Source organism: Erythrolamprus reginae, chromosome 4 (assembly GCF_031021105.1).
Source record: "Erythrolamprus reginae isolate rEryReg1 chromosome 4, rEryReg1.hap1, whole genome shotgun sequence".
In the NCBI taxonomy this organism is placed as follows: Eukaryota; Metazoa; Chordata; class Lepidosauria; order Squamata; family Dipsadidae; genus Erythrolamprus; species Erythrolamprus reginae.
Window position 1 is genome coordinate 19,222,186 of NC_091953.1, and position 20,050 is coordinate 19,242,235.

At 41.7% G+C, this 20,050-nt stretch overlaps 1 protein-coding gene across 1 annotated transcript; it reads right to left on the reverse strand.

Moving 5' to 3' along the window:
- Positions 1–12,122: 12,122 nt before the first annotated feature.
- Positions 12,123–15,167, reverse strand: LOC139167106 (vitelline membrane outer layer protein 1-like). The gene is made up of 3 exons (XM_070751533.1): positions 14,988–15,167; positions 14,198–14,292; positions 12,123–12,420 (listed from the first exon to the last, which is right to left on the reverse strand). The coding sequence occupies exons 1-3, from the start codon at positions 15,165–15,167 to the stop codon at positions 12,123–12,125; spliced, it is 573 nt and encodes a 190-aa protein (XP_070607634.1).
- Positions 15,168–20,050: the final 4,883 nt, after the last annotated feature.

Here is a 20,050-nt window from a genome sequence, read left to right on the forward strand (position 1 = left end):
ATCTGCTCTAAAAGTAACAAAAAGGTGTAAATACAAACTGAGTCTAACTTTGAAATGAGAGACAAAAGCAGGCTGGTCTTGAAGGAGGGAATTTACATATAACATTAGCATAAAAATCAAATCAATAAATAGATATGACATGTAACATATAACAAAATATAGCATTAATTCTTAGCAGCACAAGAAGTAACCCCAAAAAGTAATGGATATATTAATCAGTGGATGATTTTGCGACAGTCCCCCTCACCTCAAGATTCCTACCAAGACTGTTGTTGGAGGCAGACGGGATTGAGGAATGGGCTCCTGAATGGAAGGAGTAGAAATAAATACATAAACTGTTTCAACTCCTACCCTCAAAATGTCGCTGCAGAGCACTGTACACCAATACAGATAGACACAAGAACAGTTTTTCCCAAACGCCATCACTCTGCCAAACAAATAATTCGCTCAACACTGTCAAACTATTTACTAAGTCTGTACTACTATTACTCCTAGTTTTTTCTCATCATTCCTATCAACCATTTCCACCCACTTATGACTGTACGACTGTAACCTGTTGCTTGTATCCTTAAGATTTTTACTAATATTGATTGTTTCCTTATTCCTTATTTGACCCCTATGACAATCATTAAGTGTTGTACCTCAGGATTCTTGACAAATGTATCTTTTTCTTTGATGTACACTGAGAGCATCTCCACTAAAGGCAAATTCCTTGTATGTGCAATCACACTTGGCCAATAAAGAATTCTATTCTATTCTATTCTATTAAGAAGAGTTCTCCACTCCTCTGCTCACAACAGAATACCTTATTCCACCAGACTTGAACTTTTGGGCTTAGAAAACTTAGAGCTACGTCGCCTTCAATCTGATCTAAATGTAGTTCATAAAATCATCTACCATAATGTCCTACTGATGAATGAATACTTCAGCTTCAGCGCAACAACACATGTACATAAAATAGATTCAAACTCAATGTACTGTAAACCACTTGAAACTCGACTGCAGAAAATACAACTTCAGCAACAGATTGATCAATGCATGGAATGCACTCCCTGACTCTGTGGTTTCTTCCCCAAACCCCAAAAACTTTAACCTTGGACTGTCTACAGTCGACCTCACTCCACTCCTAAGAGGTCTGTAAGGGGCACACATAATATGGATTGTTTCCTCATTGCTTATTTGACTCCTATGACATCATTAAGTGTTGTACCTCATGATTCTTGACAAATGTGTCTTTTTCTTTTATGTACACTGAGAGCATCTGCACCAAAGGCAAATTACTTGTGTGTCCAATCACACTCGGCCAATAAAGAATTCTATTCTATTCTATTCTAGCCCCTTGCATTGAGGAAATCCTGCTTTCGGACACTATGAAAATGCCTAGAAATTCTAAAAGGACAGTTTGCCTTCTGATTCATGGGCTGTATTGAGATAACTTTGTACATTAGGAAAGGTTGCCAAGCCAGCCAATTTGCAAAGGGTGCCCATTAGATGTTTTCAACATTCAAAATTGGCACATGCACCATAAGATTGGGTTTTTTAAAAATCCTTTCTTACTCTGTAGCTTTTCTATGTCACACTCTATAGACTCGTTAGCCTTCTCTTTGTCTTTGCTTTAATTTCTCAGTCTCTCCCTCATTCTGAAATGTGAAAGGCATCTCTCACTTTTACATTCACACTAATACTTAGAGCAAGCACAAAACCACTAAAACCACCCATATTTCTCTGCACTGATACTTACCGTCTTCCTGCACTTAATGTTCCTACAGCCAGAATGGGCAAGAATTTAAATGGAACAACTGTTTGTAGGCAGGGAAAAAGTAGGGGCAGGACCTTCTGTATCATTCACTGGGTGGAGCCATGAAAATTTTAAAACAGATGATTCTGGATGCTATCTGAAAATAAATCTAATTTGTTTGCATTTTATTTTAGTCCACTGAATGCTTAGGTGATTATTAGCTTAATGTTTCATGATGTTTAGTTTCATGATGTTTATTAAAGATGCTGAACTATAAAAACTGTAAAAGCCACAGTGAACATCAGGAAGGATACATATTAATGATACAGATTATGTGTGATTATTAGAAATCTATAAGTTGATTGAATGTAATAACGATGATTAATTCTAGTAGCATTATTTGTACTAGAATGTATGACACCCAGGTGCAGTGATGGGCTGCCAAATGTTTTGCTGCCACATTGGGCGTGACTTATTTTATGGGTGTGGCTTGACGGTCATGTGACCGGGTTGGAGTGGCTTGACAGCCATGTGACCAGGTGCCAGTGGCTTGACAATCATAATAATAATAATAATAATAATGATTTAATAGATTTGTATGCTGCCCCTCTCCGAAGACTCGGGGCGGCTCACAACAATGATAAAAACAATATTATAGTGGCATAAATTTAATATTAAAAGAAATAACTAAAACCCAATCATATTAATACCAGACAACACATACATACCAAACATAAATTATAAGGAGTCTCAAATCCCCCATGCCCGGCGATATAGGTGGGTCTTGAGTAGAATCATGTGACCAGGGTGGCTTAAAGGTCATATGCCTGGGTGGCTTGTTGACCAAGATAAGTTTTCAAATAGGTGCTTGTACTCTTTTTCAATAGATTAAGTCACATTATTTGAATAGCCATAAAAAGGACAAATGATAGACAGCATAAAATGATTAAAGTGTCTATGGGACTGGTTCGGGTAAGTCCTCTGTTGATTTTTCTATAGTGGGTAAAATGTTTATGTTAGTTTTAATTCGCTTGCGCAGTTGGTCAATATGACGGTGCCAACTACGCCCATCTGTTAATAAAATTAAATATGTTTTTGAACCCGTTTTTTTCACTACTATTCCTTCTTTCCACTTATCATTTGAGTCATAGTCTTTTGCATAGATTAAGTCCCCATTGCTAAATTGTCTTTCATTCTGTATTTTGATTTCTTTTTGTTCGTTTTGGTAATTTGGGTGAATACGGTCTAGTTTGGAACGAAGATTCCTGCCCATTAACAATTGTGCTGGGCTTTTGTGCGTTGAAGCTGATGGTGTTATGTGTTGAATGGTTAGAAATTCATCAATTTGTTGCTGCCAATCTGCTAGTGGTGCCTTGTTCAATGCTTCCTTTGTTGATCTAACCATTCGTTCTGCTTGTCCATTAGCTTGAGGAAAGTGAGGGGGAGTAAGTACATGTTTTATGCCTTGGTCTGCAAAAAATAACTCCATTTGTCAGGCTGTCAATTGAGGCCCGTTATCAGAAACCACAATATCCGGGATGCCATGTGTGGCAAACATTTTCCTTCAGGCTTTTATGGTTGCACTGGTAGTAGTAGATGCCATAAGTTCAATTTCCAACCATTTAGAGTATGCATCTACTACTAAGAGAAAGGATTGGCCCCTGATTGGTCCTGCAAAGTCAATATGTATCCTGGACCAGGGCCCTCTTGGTGTTGGCCACTCTGATGGTGTGGTCTTTGGTGGATTGGGCCTTGATTTCTGGCAGGGTACACAACCACCCACCCACAACTCTATGTCCTTGTCCAATCCAGGCCACCAGAGATTACTTCTGGCTATTGTTTTCATTTTGACTATTCCTGGGTGACCTATATGCAACAGTTGTAAGGCTTGATTCTGTAATGCTTTTGGAATTACAACTCTGTCCCCCCCCTAAAATGCAATCCTTTAATACATTAAGTTCCAGTTGTCTATTTTTAAAAGGCTGAAATTGTTCTGTTTGTTTTTCATTTGGCCAACCTTTTAATACCCATTGTTTAATGTTTTTTAAAATTGGATCTACCTGTGTTTGTTCAGCTATGTCTGATGGTGTCAATAAGGACTGTTTGTTGGTCTCAATTAAGAGAATACTAGCGGCTGGAGCAGGGTCAATAACTAGTTCTTTTTGCGGGCACCTACTCAGTGCATCGGCGTTTCCTATGTCTTTCCCCCCCCCCCCTGTGGATTAAGGTATAATTGTAACCAGCTAAAAAAATAGCCCATGTAGTCATGCGAGGGGAAAGAAAGGCGGGAGTCTGTTTATTTCCCACCAAAATGCCAAGGAGAGGCTTGTGGTCCGTAATTAAAATAAAAGAACGACCACAGAGATAATAATGGAATCTTTTGACACCAGCTACAGCTGCCAGTGCCTCCTTATCAAGTTGTGAATAGTTTCTCTCTGCTGAAGAAAGGGTTTTAGAATAGTAGGCAATTGGGGCTTCTGTGCCGTCTGGGAAATTATGACTAAGAACGGCGCCTATGCCGAAGGGCGAAGCATCGCATGTCAATGTTAGGGGCATGGCAATATTGTATTGAACCAAAACACTGTTGGATGAAAGTAAATTTTTTACTGCAATAAAAGCGGCATGTTCTTTCGGTCCCCACGTCCAGGCAGTGTCTTTCTTTAGGAGATTATGGAGCGGCTCTGCTACCGTCGCTTTCTGTTTAAGAAAGACGGAATAAAAGTTAAGGAGTCCAAGGAAAGCCTGTAAGTCCGTTTTATTGGTGGGGGTTGGGATGTTCTTTATGGCCTCAACTTTATCATTAGTGGGATGGATGCCAAATTTGTCTATGTTAAATCCTAAAAATTCAACATTGGGAACTGCCCAGGAACATTTGTCTGCCTTTAAATGGAGTCCTGTCTCTTTAAATTTCGTTAAAACAGTTCTGATTCGTTCCCAGAGTTCTGATTTTGATGTGGCCGAGATTAATACGTCATCGAAATATGGAACGACCCCGGGAATGTTATTTAATATGCGTTCCATGAGGCCTTGGAAGATTCCAGGGGCAGTAGAAACTCCAAATTGAAGTCTAGAGCATTTAAAGGCGCCCCCGTGAGTAACAATCATTTGGGCTTCTGCGGTGTTTTGATCGACGGGGAGTTGCTGGTATGCCTGTGCAAGGTCCAATTTTGCAAAGATTGACCCATTTCCCAAGGTGTGCAGGAGTTGTTGCACGACCGGTATTGGATAAGCATTGTGTTGCAATGCTTTGTTGATTGTGGCTTTATAATCTGCACAAATTCTAATTGAGCCATCTGGTTTGATAGGGGTGACTATAGGTGTTTCCCATTTGGCGTGATCCGTTGGGATCAATATGCCCTGAGCTATCAGTTTATCCAATTGTTCATCTACTTTAGGCAAGAGTGGAATGGGAATTCTGCGGGGCTTTAATCGGATAGGAGAAACGTTTGGGTCTAGATTAAAAGAAATAGGGCTGCCTGTATATTTACCTAATTCACTAGAAAAAACTTCAGGGAATTCCCTAAGTAAGTCGTTTGGGTCAAATGATTCACATACATTATTGACTCCTGAAATTGAAATGCCCAAAGGTTGTAACCATTTAAGTCCCAACAATGTGTGTCTAGGACCATCCACCACAATAAGAGGTAAAAGACCTCAAAATTTCTTAAACGTAATTGGTACATTTAAAGTTCCTAACACAGGAATTCTCCGACCTTGAAAATCACTCAAACCCGCATCCCAAGGTTTTAAATCGGCTTTTGTTACACGGGGCAAGTAAAGATTAAGTTTTTGCCACGGCATAATTGAATGTCTCGAGCCCGTGTCCAACTCCATTTCACAGGGAAGGTCGTTTAGGAAAAGGGAAACAATTAATTTGTTCTCCGTGGCGGGAGAATTGAAGTTGACAGAAGAGGGGCAGTTACCTCTTTGGTTGAAAGAGTGCGAATTGTCGGCTGGTCGGGAAACGTTGCGAGAAAATGGAGGTTGTCTATTTCTCGGTGTAGAGAAAGATCTTGAGTTTTGTGGGTTTGTTGAGATGGGACACACGGCGCGGAAAACCTCTGCGATGTGTCCACGACGCTGGCGACAGTAGGCATCCTTGAAGTGGCAGCGGTAGCGTGAATGATTGCCATTGCAGCTGGCACACTTGTCCTGGTGAGGTGGCTCTTTGGTGTCGCGGTCAGATGGCCTGCGGATTTGGAGGCAGGTATCCTCTGCTGTGGTGGATTCCAGATGTTTGTCATCATTTGGGCAGCTGTGCCAATCGGAGTCATCTGGAATGTGGTGGACGGTAGGCGTTGTGCGCTTGATTTCAGCTACAGAAGTTTCGGATATCTCGGACGCTTTCGTGGCTTTAAGAATGTCTTGGAGGGAAGCCTCTTCGTCCACTAGGTATTTCTTCTCAAGCGTAATGTTGGTTAACCCAAAGATGAGGCGGTCAACCAGTTGTTCTTCAGGATCATTAAATCTGCATTTCAGAAGAACGGCACGGAGGCGGGTGATGAAATCGTTGGTGGATTCCCCTTCCGATTGCCACATCTCAGCGAATTGGTGACGGTGAACACGGACGGGAGTCGTGGGTTGATAATGTGCAGCGAGCTTGGTTTGGAGGGTTGACCATGCGACGGTTTCCAATTTGTCTGGGTCAATGAGAGTTGAAGCCAAGCTGTAGATATCCTGACCACAATAGCTCAAAAATATGGCTTTTTTCCTTTCGTCCTCTGCATCGTGCAGGTTGCTCGCTTTGAGAAAGAGTCTGAATTTGGACATATATGAAGTCCACGATTCTGACTCGGAATTGAAGAGAGGCGGCGGTGGCGCCATGGCCGAGTTCATAGTTGCGTTCGCGGGAGTTCGACCTCCTCGTCGCCACTGTTAAATCACGACTCCGGTGGTTGGTTAAACAATAATATTTATTGGGTCATCAGAACAGCAAACAATCACTAAGCGAGTATCTTCCGAATGAGGGCAACGGCTAATCCGTTGCCCTATTTATATTCTTAAAAACGGCGGGCTTTTCCCAACAAACAGTTATTTAACTTTCGTGGCTCTTTTCCAAATAGCCGCGTCTTGACCAATCAGTGAATTTCTTGCAATATTTTTAACGAACACAACAGAATTCACATTTTGCTAGTTTGACACGCAGATTGGTTATCAAAAGTTTTTCTAGTACCTGGCAGACTAGGGGTTTCAGTGTAGATGAGAATATCGTTCAGGTAGACTAGGACCCAGCCAAGGGCAGCCATTTGGTGCCCTACTGGAATGCTCTGGTGGGGAGTGGGTTCTACCCCCACCTTCTTAAAGAGAAGCGAGCAGTTTAAGAAGGTGGGGGAAGCTCAGCTCTGCTCAGCATCCCACTAGAAAGTTTCAGATCCCCTTCCCATTCTTCCTACTCCTGTTGTTGGCAGCAGCCAAGGTGGCAAAATCCGTGATACTTGTTGCTGGAAGAAGTGGCAGCGGTGGCATCATCTCCCTTGCCTGCCTCTCATCAGACATTCAAATTAACCATCCACCCACATTGTGCCTGCCTTCGATCAGTGTTGCCCTGGGAAAGGTAGTGGAGCAAAATTCCTTCATGGAGCTTTTCCTACATGGAAATTGACCCAGTGTGACTTTTGCCTGCCATTCGATTCCCGGGCAACTTTCCCAACCTGAGTTCCTCCACCATTGTATCCTTCTGCACTAACTGGAGCGATTGGGAGTGGGAGGTAGCGTATTATGTGATTCTCCTCCTATCTCTTTCGTCAGTCACAGTCAGTGTTGGCAGGAGATCAAAGGTTGGCCCAGTGGTCCCTCCTTTGTGAGGTTCCTCAGAGGTCAGTCCTCTACCCCCTGCTGTTTAATATCTTCATGAAAGTGCTGGGTCAGTTCATCCAATAACACAGATGAGTTACCATCAGTATGCTGATGACATTCAGCTGTACATCTCCACCCTGTGTCAACTCAGTAAAGCAGTGGAAGTGATGTGCCAGTGTCTAGAGGCTGTTAGGGTTTGGATGGGTGTTAACAGACTCAAGCTCAACCCCAAGAAGATGGAGTGGCTGTGGGTTTTGCCTCCAAAAGACAACCCCATCTGTCAATCCATTACCCTGTGGGGGGAGCTTTTGACCCCCTCAGAGAGGGTTCGCAACTTGGGCATCCCCCTCGATCCCTATCTGAGCTTAGAACACCACCTGTCAGCTTGGCAAAGGGGAAGATTCAACAATGTGCATAACAATATGTCTATGTCTAATATTTCTCCAGAAGAGTTAACCAAGAAATTCTGCTGACTGTACATTTACTGTCTTTAAGTTTTGAAATTGATTATTTAGGTGAATCTAGAACAAATGCTCAGGCTAACTGCTCAAAATATGCTTTTCAAACTGATTGCTGAAATTAATTGTGGAAATGATTTCTCATAAAATTAACAAATTGCTGAACTATATCACAGTGAAATAATAATCTCATGAAAACTTTTTCTAATCAGTTGTAGATACCATCTTGTATCCTCTTAAAGAATGAAACCCACACGACTTCCCTCTTTTCTGCATTCAGCCCTTCAAACACTTGGGGGCAATTATTGTCCCATAATTTCCTATTTTCTAAGCTGAATTATATTTCCTCATAGGTTTAGTCCTTTCATATCTGTTTCCCGGAAGTCACTGAACATCTTAATTGCTTTCTTCTGTACATTCAGTTCATCCATGTTCTTCCAAAGCTGTAGTGCCCAGAACGGAATGTAATATTCAGTGAAGGGCTACCAAAACTTTTACTACCACACTGTGGGCGTGGCTTATGCAGGATGCCCTGCACTTCTTTCAACATCTTTCTGTGCAAAATGAGTGCTCTGGGTTAGAGCTCCATTTTCGCTACCCCACTGTGCCCCCCCAATCCGGGTAGCAGCCCACCCCATTCTTGAAGTGGCCAGACCATGCCAAAGGGATTATGTCTTCTGGTGTGGGCCCAGTTCAAGATCTTTCAATTGTTATGCAATAATTGTATTGTTCTGTGGTCTCTACTAGCTTCACTAAAACCTCAGGTCATTTTTGCCCAGCATACTTTCATTCCTCTAACACTGTACTTCTCCATAGTGGTTCCCTCCCTCTGCAACATTACCACCATGAAGAAAAGATTGGCCCTCACCTTGATACTCTTTCAAAAGGCCCTGGATAGATGGTTTGCTAGAGCCCTTGGGGAACAGCTGAGTGAAATCTATCCCATCAAGGGGATTGCTTGATATGGAGCTGGATAGGGAAGGACTTATTCAATTTTGTCATTGGGGGTTTTTTATTCTATAAGCTGCCTGGAGATATTTTGAGTGACATGGGCAGTCCGATAAATTTTCTTAATAGATTTTCCTACAGAATTATTTATCAGGTTTCCCTGTTCAAATTCATCTTGCGCCTTTCTACACATTGCTGCTCTTTCTCCTGATCTTCCTTGAACCTTGATTTAATCCTCAGAGAAGTTTGCTGTTTGATAATCCGATTGTGTATGGTCTTGCCCATGCTATTTACAAACATGTTGAGCAGTACTGGATCCAGGATCTCACTTGCATGTGTAGTAAGATGGGCAGCCAATAAATTTATAAATGCTATTATGGAAAATTGTATTTTGTATATTGATATAATAGAACACATAATTACCATGTGTGCACAAACGCTAGAAGTTGAAAGAATATGATTATGCATATCTAAATAATATTAGTAGTAATACTGTATTTAAAATATATTGACCCAGACAATATACTGATCACCAATTCAATTCAATTCAATTTATTAGATTTGTATGCTGCCACTCTCTGAGGACTCGGGGCAGCTCACAACAATGATAAAAACAATATTATAATGACACAGATCTAATATTAAAAATAACTAAAAACCCTATCATAATTAAAAAACCAAACAGTACATTCATACCAAACATAAATTATAAGGAACCTGGGGAAATGATGTATCAAATCCCCCATGCCTGGTGGTATAGGTGGGTCTTGAGTAGTTTACGGAAGACAAGGAGGGTGGGAGGAGTTCTAATCTCCGGGGGGAGTTGATTCCAGAGGTCCAGGGCCACCACAGAGAAGGCTCTTCCCCTGGGGCCCGCCATACGACATTGTTTAGTCGACGGGACTCGGAGAAGGCCAACTCTGTGGGACCTTATCGGTCGCTGGGATTCGTGCGGTAGCAGGCAGTTCCGGAAGTACTCTGGTCCAATGCCAAACATTTATGGGTGTTAAAGAAAAAAACAATTTAAGAACTATTTTAAAATTTAATAAAATAATAATGGCCTGGATTGATTATAAGAAAGCATTTAACTCTGTTCCACATAGTTCAATTCAGAAATGCTTAGACATTTTTGAATGCTGAACTTCTAACTTACAATACATACTATAAATACCACACACTGACTACCTCCCCCTCTGCTAGAGAGAGGTTCCCTGATGATGGGATTCAACATGAGTCCAAAAGCTTGGAAGACAAATCCTCGGTCCCAATGACCAATCCAGATTGGGTCCTTCAACTTCATCCTGGGACATGTATACTTATTAGTTTCTTTGTTTTGTCAAGTACATATTGATAGTATACAAAGATATAATAATATTTATATACATGATAGTAGGAAAATAAAAACATTAGGACAAGGAACGGAAGGCACTCTACTATACTTTTGCATGTCCCTTACTAACTCCCTTAGGAATCGGGAGAGGTCAAAAGTGGATAGTCTAAGAGTAAAGTTTTTGGGGTTAAGTGAGGATATTAGAAAGTCTGGCAGTGAGTTCCATGTGTCGGTTAGCTAGTCGTATTTCCTGCAGTCGAGTTTAGAGCTGTTTACTTTAAGTTTGTATCTGTGGTGTGCTCGTGTGTTGTTGTGTTGAAGATGAAGTAGCCGTTGACAGGAAGGATGTTGTAGCATATGATTTTATGGGCTATGCTTTGGTCATATTTAAGGTGATATAGTTCTAAACTTTCTAAACCTAGGATTGTAAGACTAGTTGTGTAGGGTATTCAGTTGTAAGTGGAGGAGTGGAAGGCTCTTCTAGTAAAGTATTTCTGGACATTTTCTAGAGTGTTTATGTCAGAAATGCTGTGTGGGTTCCAGACGGATGAGCTGTATTCAAGGATTGGTCTGGCAAAAGTTAATAGTGTGAGATTACCGGAGCTGAAGCTATGTAGTATTAGGTTAACAATAATTGAAGCCTTTTTTTTTTTTTGCGATATTGTTGCAGTGGGCTTTGGCATTTAGGTCATTTGATATGACTATTCCAAGGTTTTTTATGGAGTGAGGGTTGTCTGTAAGGTCTTGTTTATTCAGCTTGTATTTGGTGTTTTGATTCTTTTTGCCAATGTGTAGTACAGAGCATTTTTGGTTGAAATTTGGAGTTGCCAGATGTTTGGCCATTCATGCACAAAGGCAAGGTCTTTTTGGAGTCTTGAAAAGTTTTACATTGTCAGCAAAGGGAATGCAGTTGCTTGTGATGTGATCGCAAAGGTCATTTAAATAGAGTATGAAGAGTGTTGGTCGTAGTACGCTGCCTTGGGGTATGCCGCTCTTAAGCAGAACAGGATTAGATATGGCACTCCCTATTTTGACAACTTGTCTGTTTGATAGGAACACAGTTATCCAGCTATGGAGGGATCCTAAATGACATAGGATTTGAGTTTTAGAAGTAGTTTGTCATGAACCACTGAGTCAAAGGCTTTACAGAAGTCAATGTAAATTGCATCTATTAATTTGCCATGATCAAGATGTGTAATGCATATGTTTTTGCAGTGAAGGAGTTGCAGATTGCAAGATAATTTTTTTCTGAAACCAAATTGTGTGTTAGTGAGTAGGTTGTTAGTTTCTAGGTGGGGGGTAATTGACCATCGCTTTGGTAGTGAGATTAGTGATTCAGCTATGGCTGTGGAGAGCTTCTTTAGGAAGTATGCACATAGACCATCAGACCCAATTGATAGAGAAGGTTTAAGGTCGCATAGTGCCTTTCCAAAGTCTATTTGGGTTAAGCGTTCAGCAGCAAAAATCATTGGGAACATCAGGTTGACAAAGTCCTTGAAAACCAACAGATATGCAGAAGAAATTTTATTCATAGTCCCACCAAATACAGAAGGTGCAACAGAATTTTATTTGCATGCAAGCAAGAATAGTATGGCATTGTACTTTGATGCTGTGACTTAGATCAAAATGATGAGAGGAAAGATGGTCAGTCACTTGCAATACTTGAGGTTTCTGCTACCTCCTTTATGCCTTCCAAATCTGGACTGTTTTGAACACCTGGGGGAGTGGTTACTTTATACTGGTGCATTATGCACAAAGATACACATTATTCTCAAGTCAATATTTAATTATAATTAACAGTTTTGAGAACGCATAGCAAAAGTATATTAATAGGTGAGGAAACATGTATCAATTATTGACAGCAGTAAAAAACCACATCATTGAGTGCTGTGTCATCACCAAAAGGGCCCTGTGAATCTTCCACCCTTGTTCTCATTCCACATATACCTCCTGAACGGCATTTCTTACTCCATGGGCCAAATTTACCATTTTTATTGGCAATGCCTCTCAGGCCAATACCATCACTGCACTTGAACTGGATGTTGTTAACTGATGTATCATCATAAATTCCTTGATGACTGTCCACTTTCAGAGAAAAAGAAACCAGGCAGCCTTTATGGCACATTTCATTTCCGTTCCACTCCCCCCACCTGCCAAAAAAAAGACAAAGGTAGAAAAGCATCTTTTAGTGTTTAAATTAAATTTATATGCCGCCCCGAGTTTGCGGAGAGGGGCGGCATATAAATCCAATAAATCTAATCTTTAAATACTTGTCATCAATCCAAGAGATTCAGACACACAATGGCTAAAATCTTGGGCTAGGAATCAAGTGAAAGTCTACTTTTTCCTATTACTCTGGGTCAAAAGTTGATAATCAACCTAATTCTTTGATGCTGTTGTAAAGTAAAAATTAAGGGAAAGGGTCTTTGGGCATCTGGCACAAACCCCTAGGAAATATGGGGTAAAGAATTCTTTCCCTGACCTCATTGCCAAGACTTCTCCTAATCCATGTCAGGTTCATAATCCAGTATGTATGTATTGTATGTATGTATGTATGTATGTATGTATATATGTATGCATGCATGTATGTATGTGACGGACGGACGGACGGATGGATGGATGGTATGTACGTACGTACATACGTACGTACGTACGTACTTATTTATTTATTTATTTATTTATTTCCATTTAATCAAGATTTTTCAGTGGGAGTTAATCCATTTTAAGTAGTATAATGGCTCTTCACTAACTTTTAATTGCTTGTTATTAGTATTTCATTTCATTTCATTTCATTTTATTGGATTTGTATGCCGCCCCTCTCCGTAGACTCGGGACGGCTAACAACAGTAATAAAAACAACGTGCGACAATCCAATACTAAAAAGCTAAAACCCCTTATTTTAAAAACCAATCATACATACAAACGTACCATACATAAATTGTGGAAGCCGAGGGGGAAAGAATATCTTAATTCAGCCATGCCTGACGACACAGTTGGGTTTTAAGAAGCTTGCGAAAGGCAAGAAGGGTGGGAGCTATTCTAATCTCTGGGGGGAGTTGGTTCCAGAGGGCTGGGGCCGCCACTGAGAAGGCTCTTCCCCTGGGTCCCGCCAAACGACATTGTTTAGTTGATGGGAACCGGAGAAGGCCAACTCTGTGGGACCTAATTGGTCGCTGGGATTCGTGCAGCAGAAGGCGATTCCGGATATAACCTGGTCCGTAACTCAAACATCCATAAGGAGGAGGACATAAAAGCAAACAAATGCAGAGGGTTTTTTTCTATTTTACGTTATACCTCTGGACACTCAATATAGAATATCAGAGTTGGGAGGAACCTTGGAGGTCTTCTAGTTATAAGGAAGGCAAATAGGATCCTGAACTGCACAATGGAAGAAATATGTGTGAGACTAAAGTCCACAAGAGGTCTTGTTGGAGCAAATGCATGCTAGGGTAGAACCACCTAGATACACTCACTATAACCCACAAACTATTAGTTACAGCATTGCACATGATTCCAGAGGTTCAGCCCTCTGGAATCAGTTCCCCCCGGAGATTCGTAATGCCCCCATCCTCCTTGCCTTTCATAAGACTCTAAAGACTCATCTATGCCACCAGGCTTGGGGTCATTAGACAACGAGTGTATGGCAAGTTTGTTGACTGAATGGATATGAGTGCATTTTAATTGGTTTTCAGGTTTTTAGATTTTTTTAGTTTAATTAATTGGATTTCGATGTCCATTGTTCTTTATATGTTGTAAGCCACCTCGAGTCCTCATAAATCCAATGAATTAATAAATTAATTAATTCAGGAATGCAAAAATCCATATCTCATCCATATCTCAGCATCAGCAGCTCATTCAGAGAGGTCATCTCCTCTCCCAGTCTTCATGACAAGGAAATTAAATATGATGAGAAAATCAGTAACTCACGGTCCAACTTTAGACTCAATTTCTATGTCATCTTTGCAGTACAAGCGGATTCCATTCACAGCTGTATTGTCAGCTAGAGGTTGATGTTTATCCACCTAAGAAAATGTGACCTTGATAAAGTGATCCTTGATCAGCCTTTGTCCACTTGCTGTCCTTCAGATTTCAATCCTCAGAAATTCCAACATTAACCCATAAATATTAGACAATGAATTGGATCAAGATTAGATCTGCCACCCAATATTCCACTCTAGACTCAATACATTATCGAATCAAATGTAATGCTTCAATGCAATTACTTCTTGATTGCCTTTCTCGAAAAATAAGCATTTACCTATCTATATGACCAATCCAAACCAAGGTAATGAGCTAACAAATTAGAAATTAGTTCTCGTTTTCAACACAGCTTCACCGTACACTCACCCACCCCTTTACTTTCTCTATCTCTTTTCTTTCCTTTGTCTTCCTATCTTTCCCCTCCTCCTTTCTCACTCTTTCCCTATTTATTCCTTATCCCTCTTCTACCCCCCTCTCTATAAATCTATATGTTTATAAACTGTTATATATTATACTATACTAAGATTTAACTGTTATCTGTTTTGATTATTCTTTTTATGTTTTGTATATTTGTAAATAAAAATATTTTTTAAAATAATTAAAAAAAAACACTGATAGGCAATCAACTTAAAAAAAAAATTAAAATTCTTGATTGCCCTTCTCGAAAAATAAGCTGAAGAACGAATTTTAAGAGAATATTTACAATTGAAGGCGCATCAGAAAAGTAAACATTTACCTTCTGGGCGAAGCCAACAGCACAGCCAGAAGTACAAAATGAAGCTGGACCCCATTCACCCCAGACTCCCCCATTTGGCACTTTGAGCTCGGAAGAATATTTTCGAGAGTCAGTAATCCACGGGCAGCAGAAGATAGTCAAGAGAAGGGCAGCTCTGGCAGAGAGACCCACAGAAACCATTCTGATTCTTGAAACAGAAAACTCTTCAGAAATTGTAGTATCCTAGAAACCAGAAATCAGTTATAAACTATCTGCCATACCACCATCATGAAATCATGCTTTTCAAATCTTTTCTTTTGTGGCTTTCCATCACCCTTAATTCCAGGGAGGTGCCTGGATTTAATCTAAAGACCTACATGGCTTAGGACCAGACTATCTTTGGGGCCATCTTCTGCCTCATGCATCCCAGTGGCTGGTTAGGTCCCACAGAGTCGACCTTCTCCAGGTCCTGTCGGCCAGACAATGTCAGCTGGAGGGACTTAGGGGAAGAGTTTTCTAACACTTTTAGTAATTTTGTATAGTTCTTTTTTTAAAGTAATTTAGATTTCTTTATATATATTGTTGCATTTATAACGTTGTACACCGCTCTGAGTCGCCTCGAGAAGGGCAGAATAGAAATCAAATCAATAAATAAATAAACAAACAAATAAATCTTGCGGTTCTCTTGGTAAGATTTTACAAATGGTTTGTCACTTCTTCCTTCTGCCTAGAGCTGAGATAGCGGGACCATCCCAGTTGGCTTTGTACCTAAGACATGACTAGAGCACCAGTCAGTCCCCAGCCTCCTGTCCACAATTAGCAACTTAGAGGATTTCTGGGTTACAGCAAGAAATCAGAATGTGAGATCAACAATAAACTCAAATACATAATTTTCTTAATCTGGCAAAAACTTTAATTCCTACCAAATCAGTCCGAATTACCCAGCTGATACTGAGAAAGCTATGCCGAGAAATAATTTGTATTATTTCCATCATTTGTACAACTTGTTGCAAGCCAAAATGCACCCCATCCTTTCTGTTTATCTGCTCTAAAAGTAACAAAAAGGTGTAAATACAAACTGAGTCTAACTTTGAAATGAGAGACAAAAGCAAGCTGGTCTTGAAGGAGGGAATTTACATATAACGTTAGCATAAAATCAATTCAATAAATAGATATCACATGTAACTTATAACAAAATATAGCATTAATACTAAGCAGCACAAGAAGTAACCCCAAAAAGTAATGGATATATTAATCAGTGGATGATTTTGCGACAAACCCTCTCACCTCAAGATTCCTGCTGAGACTGTTGTTGGAGGTGGGTGAGATTGAGGAATGGGCTCCTGAATGGAAGGAGTAGAAATAAATACATAAACTATTTCAACTCCTACCCTCAAAATGTCGCTGCAGAGCACTGGACATCAATACAGATAGACACAAGAACAGTTTTTCCCAAACGCCATCACTCTGCTAAACAAATAATTTGCTCAACACTGTCAAACTATTTACTAAGTCTGTACTACTATTACTACTAGTTTTTTCTCATCATTCCTATCACCCATTTTTTCCCACTTATGACTGTACGACTGTAACCTGTTGCTTGTATCCTTAAGATTTTTACTAATATTGATTTTTTCATTATTCCTTATTCGACCCCTATCACAATCATTAAGTGTTATACCTCAGGATTATTGACAAATGTATCTTTTTATTTTCTGTACACTGAGAGCATCTCCACTAAAGGCAAATTCCTTGTATGTGCAATCACACTTGGCCAATAAAGAATTCTATTCTATTCTATTAAGAAGAGTCCTCCCCTCCTCTGCTCACAACAGAATACCTTATTCCACCAGACTTGAAATTTTGGGCTTAGAAAACCTAGAGCTACGTCGCCTTCGATCTGACCTAAATGTAGTTCATAAAATCATCTACCATAATGTCCTACTGATGAATGAATACTTCAGCTTCAGCGCAACAACACATGTACATAAAATAGATTCAAACTCAATGTCCTGTAAACCACTCGAAACTCGACTGCAGAAAATACAACTTCAGCAACAGATTGATCAATGCATGGAATGCACTCCCTGACTCTGTGGTTTCTTCCCCAAACCCCAAAAACTTTAAGCTTGGACTGCCGACAGTTGACCTCACCCCATTCCTAAGAGTTCTGTAAGGGGCACACATAATATGGATTGTTTCCTCATTGCTTATTTGACCCCTATGACATCATTAAGTGTTGTACCTCATGATTCTTGACAAATGTGTGTTTTTCTTTTATGTACACTGAGAGCATCTGCACCAAAGGCAAATTACTTGTGTGTCCAATCACACTCGGCCAATAAAGAATTCTATTCTATTCTATTCTATTCTATTCTAATCTAACCCCTCGCATTGAGGAAATCCTGCTTTCGGACACAATGAAAATGCCTAGAAATTCTAGAAGGACAGTTTGCCTTCTGATTCATGGGCTGTATTGAGATAACTTTGTACATTAGGAAAGGTTGCCAAGCCAGCCAATTTGCAAAGGGTGCCCATTAAATGTTTTCAACATTCAAAATTGGCACATGTACCAAAAGATTGGGGGATTTTTGAAATCCTTTCGTACTCTGTAGCTTTTCTATGTCACACTCTATAGACTCATTAGCCTTCTCTTTTTCTTTGCTTTAATTTCTCAGTCTCTCCCTCATTCTGAAATGCGAAAGGCATCTCTCACTTTTACATTCACACTAATACTTAGAGCAAGAACAAAACCACTAAAACCATCCATATTTCTCTGCACTGATACTTACCGTCTTCCTGCACTTAATCACCCTACAGCCAGAACGGGAAAGAATTTAAATGGAACAACTGTTTGTAGGCAGGGCAAAAGTAGGGGCAGGACCTTCTGTATCATTCACTGGGTGGAGCCATGAAAATTTTAAAACAGATGATTCTGGATTCTATCTGAAAATAAATCTCGGTTGGTGGTAAATAAAGCTCTCCTCATCCGGGATTTAATCCTGCATGAGGAGGCCGACCTGGCATGTGTATCTGAAACCTGGCTGGGCCTGGAGGGAGGAGTTCCTCTCTCTGAAATTTGCCCAGCCGGGTTTCAGATATATCATCAACCTCGACCCCAGGGAAGGAGGGGAGGAGTGGCTATTATAGCCAGGGAGAGCCTTTGCCTGCGCAGACTCGTTGCTTCGGAGATTGCAGGTTGCGAGTCCCTCCTGGTGAAGTTGGACTTAGGGGTTCAGGTGGGCTTGCTTCTCACATACCTGCCTCCCAGCTGCGTGGCACAAGCCCTGCCTGTGCTACTCGAGGAGGTAGCCGGGCTGGCGGTGGGGTTCCCTAGACTTATTGTCCTGGGGGACCTCAACCTGCCGTCGCTTGGCGAATCCTCTGGACTAGCATAGGAGTTCATGGCCACCATCGCAGCCATGGACCTGACCCAAGTAGTACAGGGTCCGACTCACAAGGGGGGGGCATGCACCCGACATGGTATTCCTCTCTGAGACTAAGGGGCTTAGAAGTGTTGCCTTTGTCATGGTCAGACCATTTTCTACTGTGGCTTGACTTCCTGGCTCCAATCCTCCCCCGCAGGGAGGCGGAACCGATTAAGCTGTTCTGCCCGAGGTGCCTGATGGATCCAGAAGGCTTTCAGAAGGTTCTTGGGATGCACTCATCCACAGCTCGGCAAAGTCTCTGACTGAGGCCTGGAACAAGGCTGCAGCAGAGGCCCTTGACCAAATTGCGCCGCTGCGACCTCTCCGCGGCACTAGATCCCGTAGAGCTCCATGGTTCAACGAGGAGCTCCAGGAGTTGAAACGCCAGAAGAGACATCTAGAGAAGCGATGGAGGAAGAGTAAGTCCAAATCCGATCGAACACTTGTAGGAGCTCATATTAAGACTTACAAAGTGGTGCTCAAGGCGGCAAGATGAGCATATCATGCCGCCTTGATTGCATCAGCGGAATCCAGCCCGGCCGCTCTGTTTAGGATAACCTGCTCTCTTCTTAACCAGGGGGGAGTTGGGGAGTCCTTGCAGAGTAGTGCCGAGGATTTTAACACTTTTTTCGCTGATAAAATCACTCGGATCCGAGCGGACCTCGACTCCAATTGTAAAACAGAGTCGACTTACAACGAGTCAGTCGAGGTGACTGGGGCTAAACGTCTTTGTCCATCTGTCTGGGAGGAGTTTGACTTGGTGACACCTGATGAAGTGGACAAGGCCATTGGAGCTATGAGTTCTGCCACCTGTCTACTGGATCCGTGTCCCTCTTGGTTGGTTTCGGCCAGTCGAGAAGTGACACGGAGCTGGGTCCAGGAGACTGTCAATGCCTCCTTGGGGAGGGGGTCCTTTCTGGCTCCTTATAAGGAGGCACTTGTGCGCCCCCTCCTTAAGAAGCCTTCCCTGGACACAGCCGTGGTCAACAACTACCATCCAGTCTCCAACCTTCCCTTTATGAGGAACGTTGTTGAGAAGGTGTTGGAACTTCAACTCCAGTGGTCCTTGGAAGAAGCCGATTATCTAGATCATCAGCAGTCTGGATTCAGGCCTGGCTACAGCACGGAAATTGCTTTGGTCGCGCTGATGGATGATCTCTGGCGGACCCGGGAAAGGGGGTTGTCCTCTGTCCTGGTGCTTCTTGACCTCTCAGCGGCTTTCGATACCATCGACCATGGTATCCTTCTGTGCTGGCTGGAGGGGTTGGGAGTGGGAGGCACTGTTCTCCAGTGGTTCTCCTCCTACCTCTCCGGTCGGTCACAGTTGGTGTTAGTGGGGGGTCAGAGGTCGACCTGTAGGTCTCTCCCTTGTGGGGTCCTCAGGGGTCGGTCCTCTCCCCCCTGCTATTTAATATCTGCATGAAACCGCTGGGTGAGATCATCCAAGGACATGGGGTGAGGTATCATCAATATCCCGATGATACCCAGCTTTACATCTCCACCCCATGCCCAGTCAGCGAAGCAGTGGAAGTGATGTGCTGGTGCCTGGAGGCTGTTGGGGCCTGGATGGGTGTCAACAAACTCAAACTCAACCCAGACAAGATGGAGTGGCTGTGGGTCTTGCCTCCCAAGGACAATACCATCTGTCTGTCCATT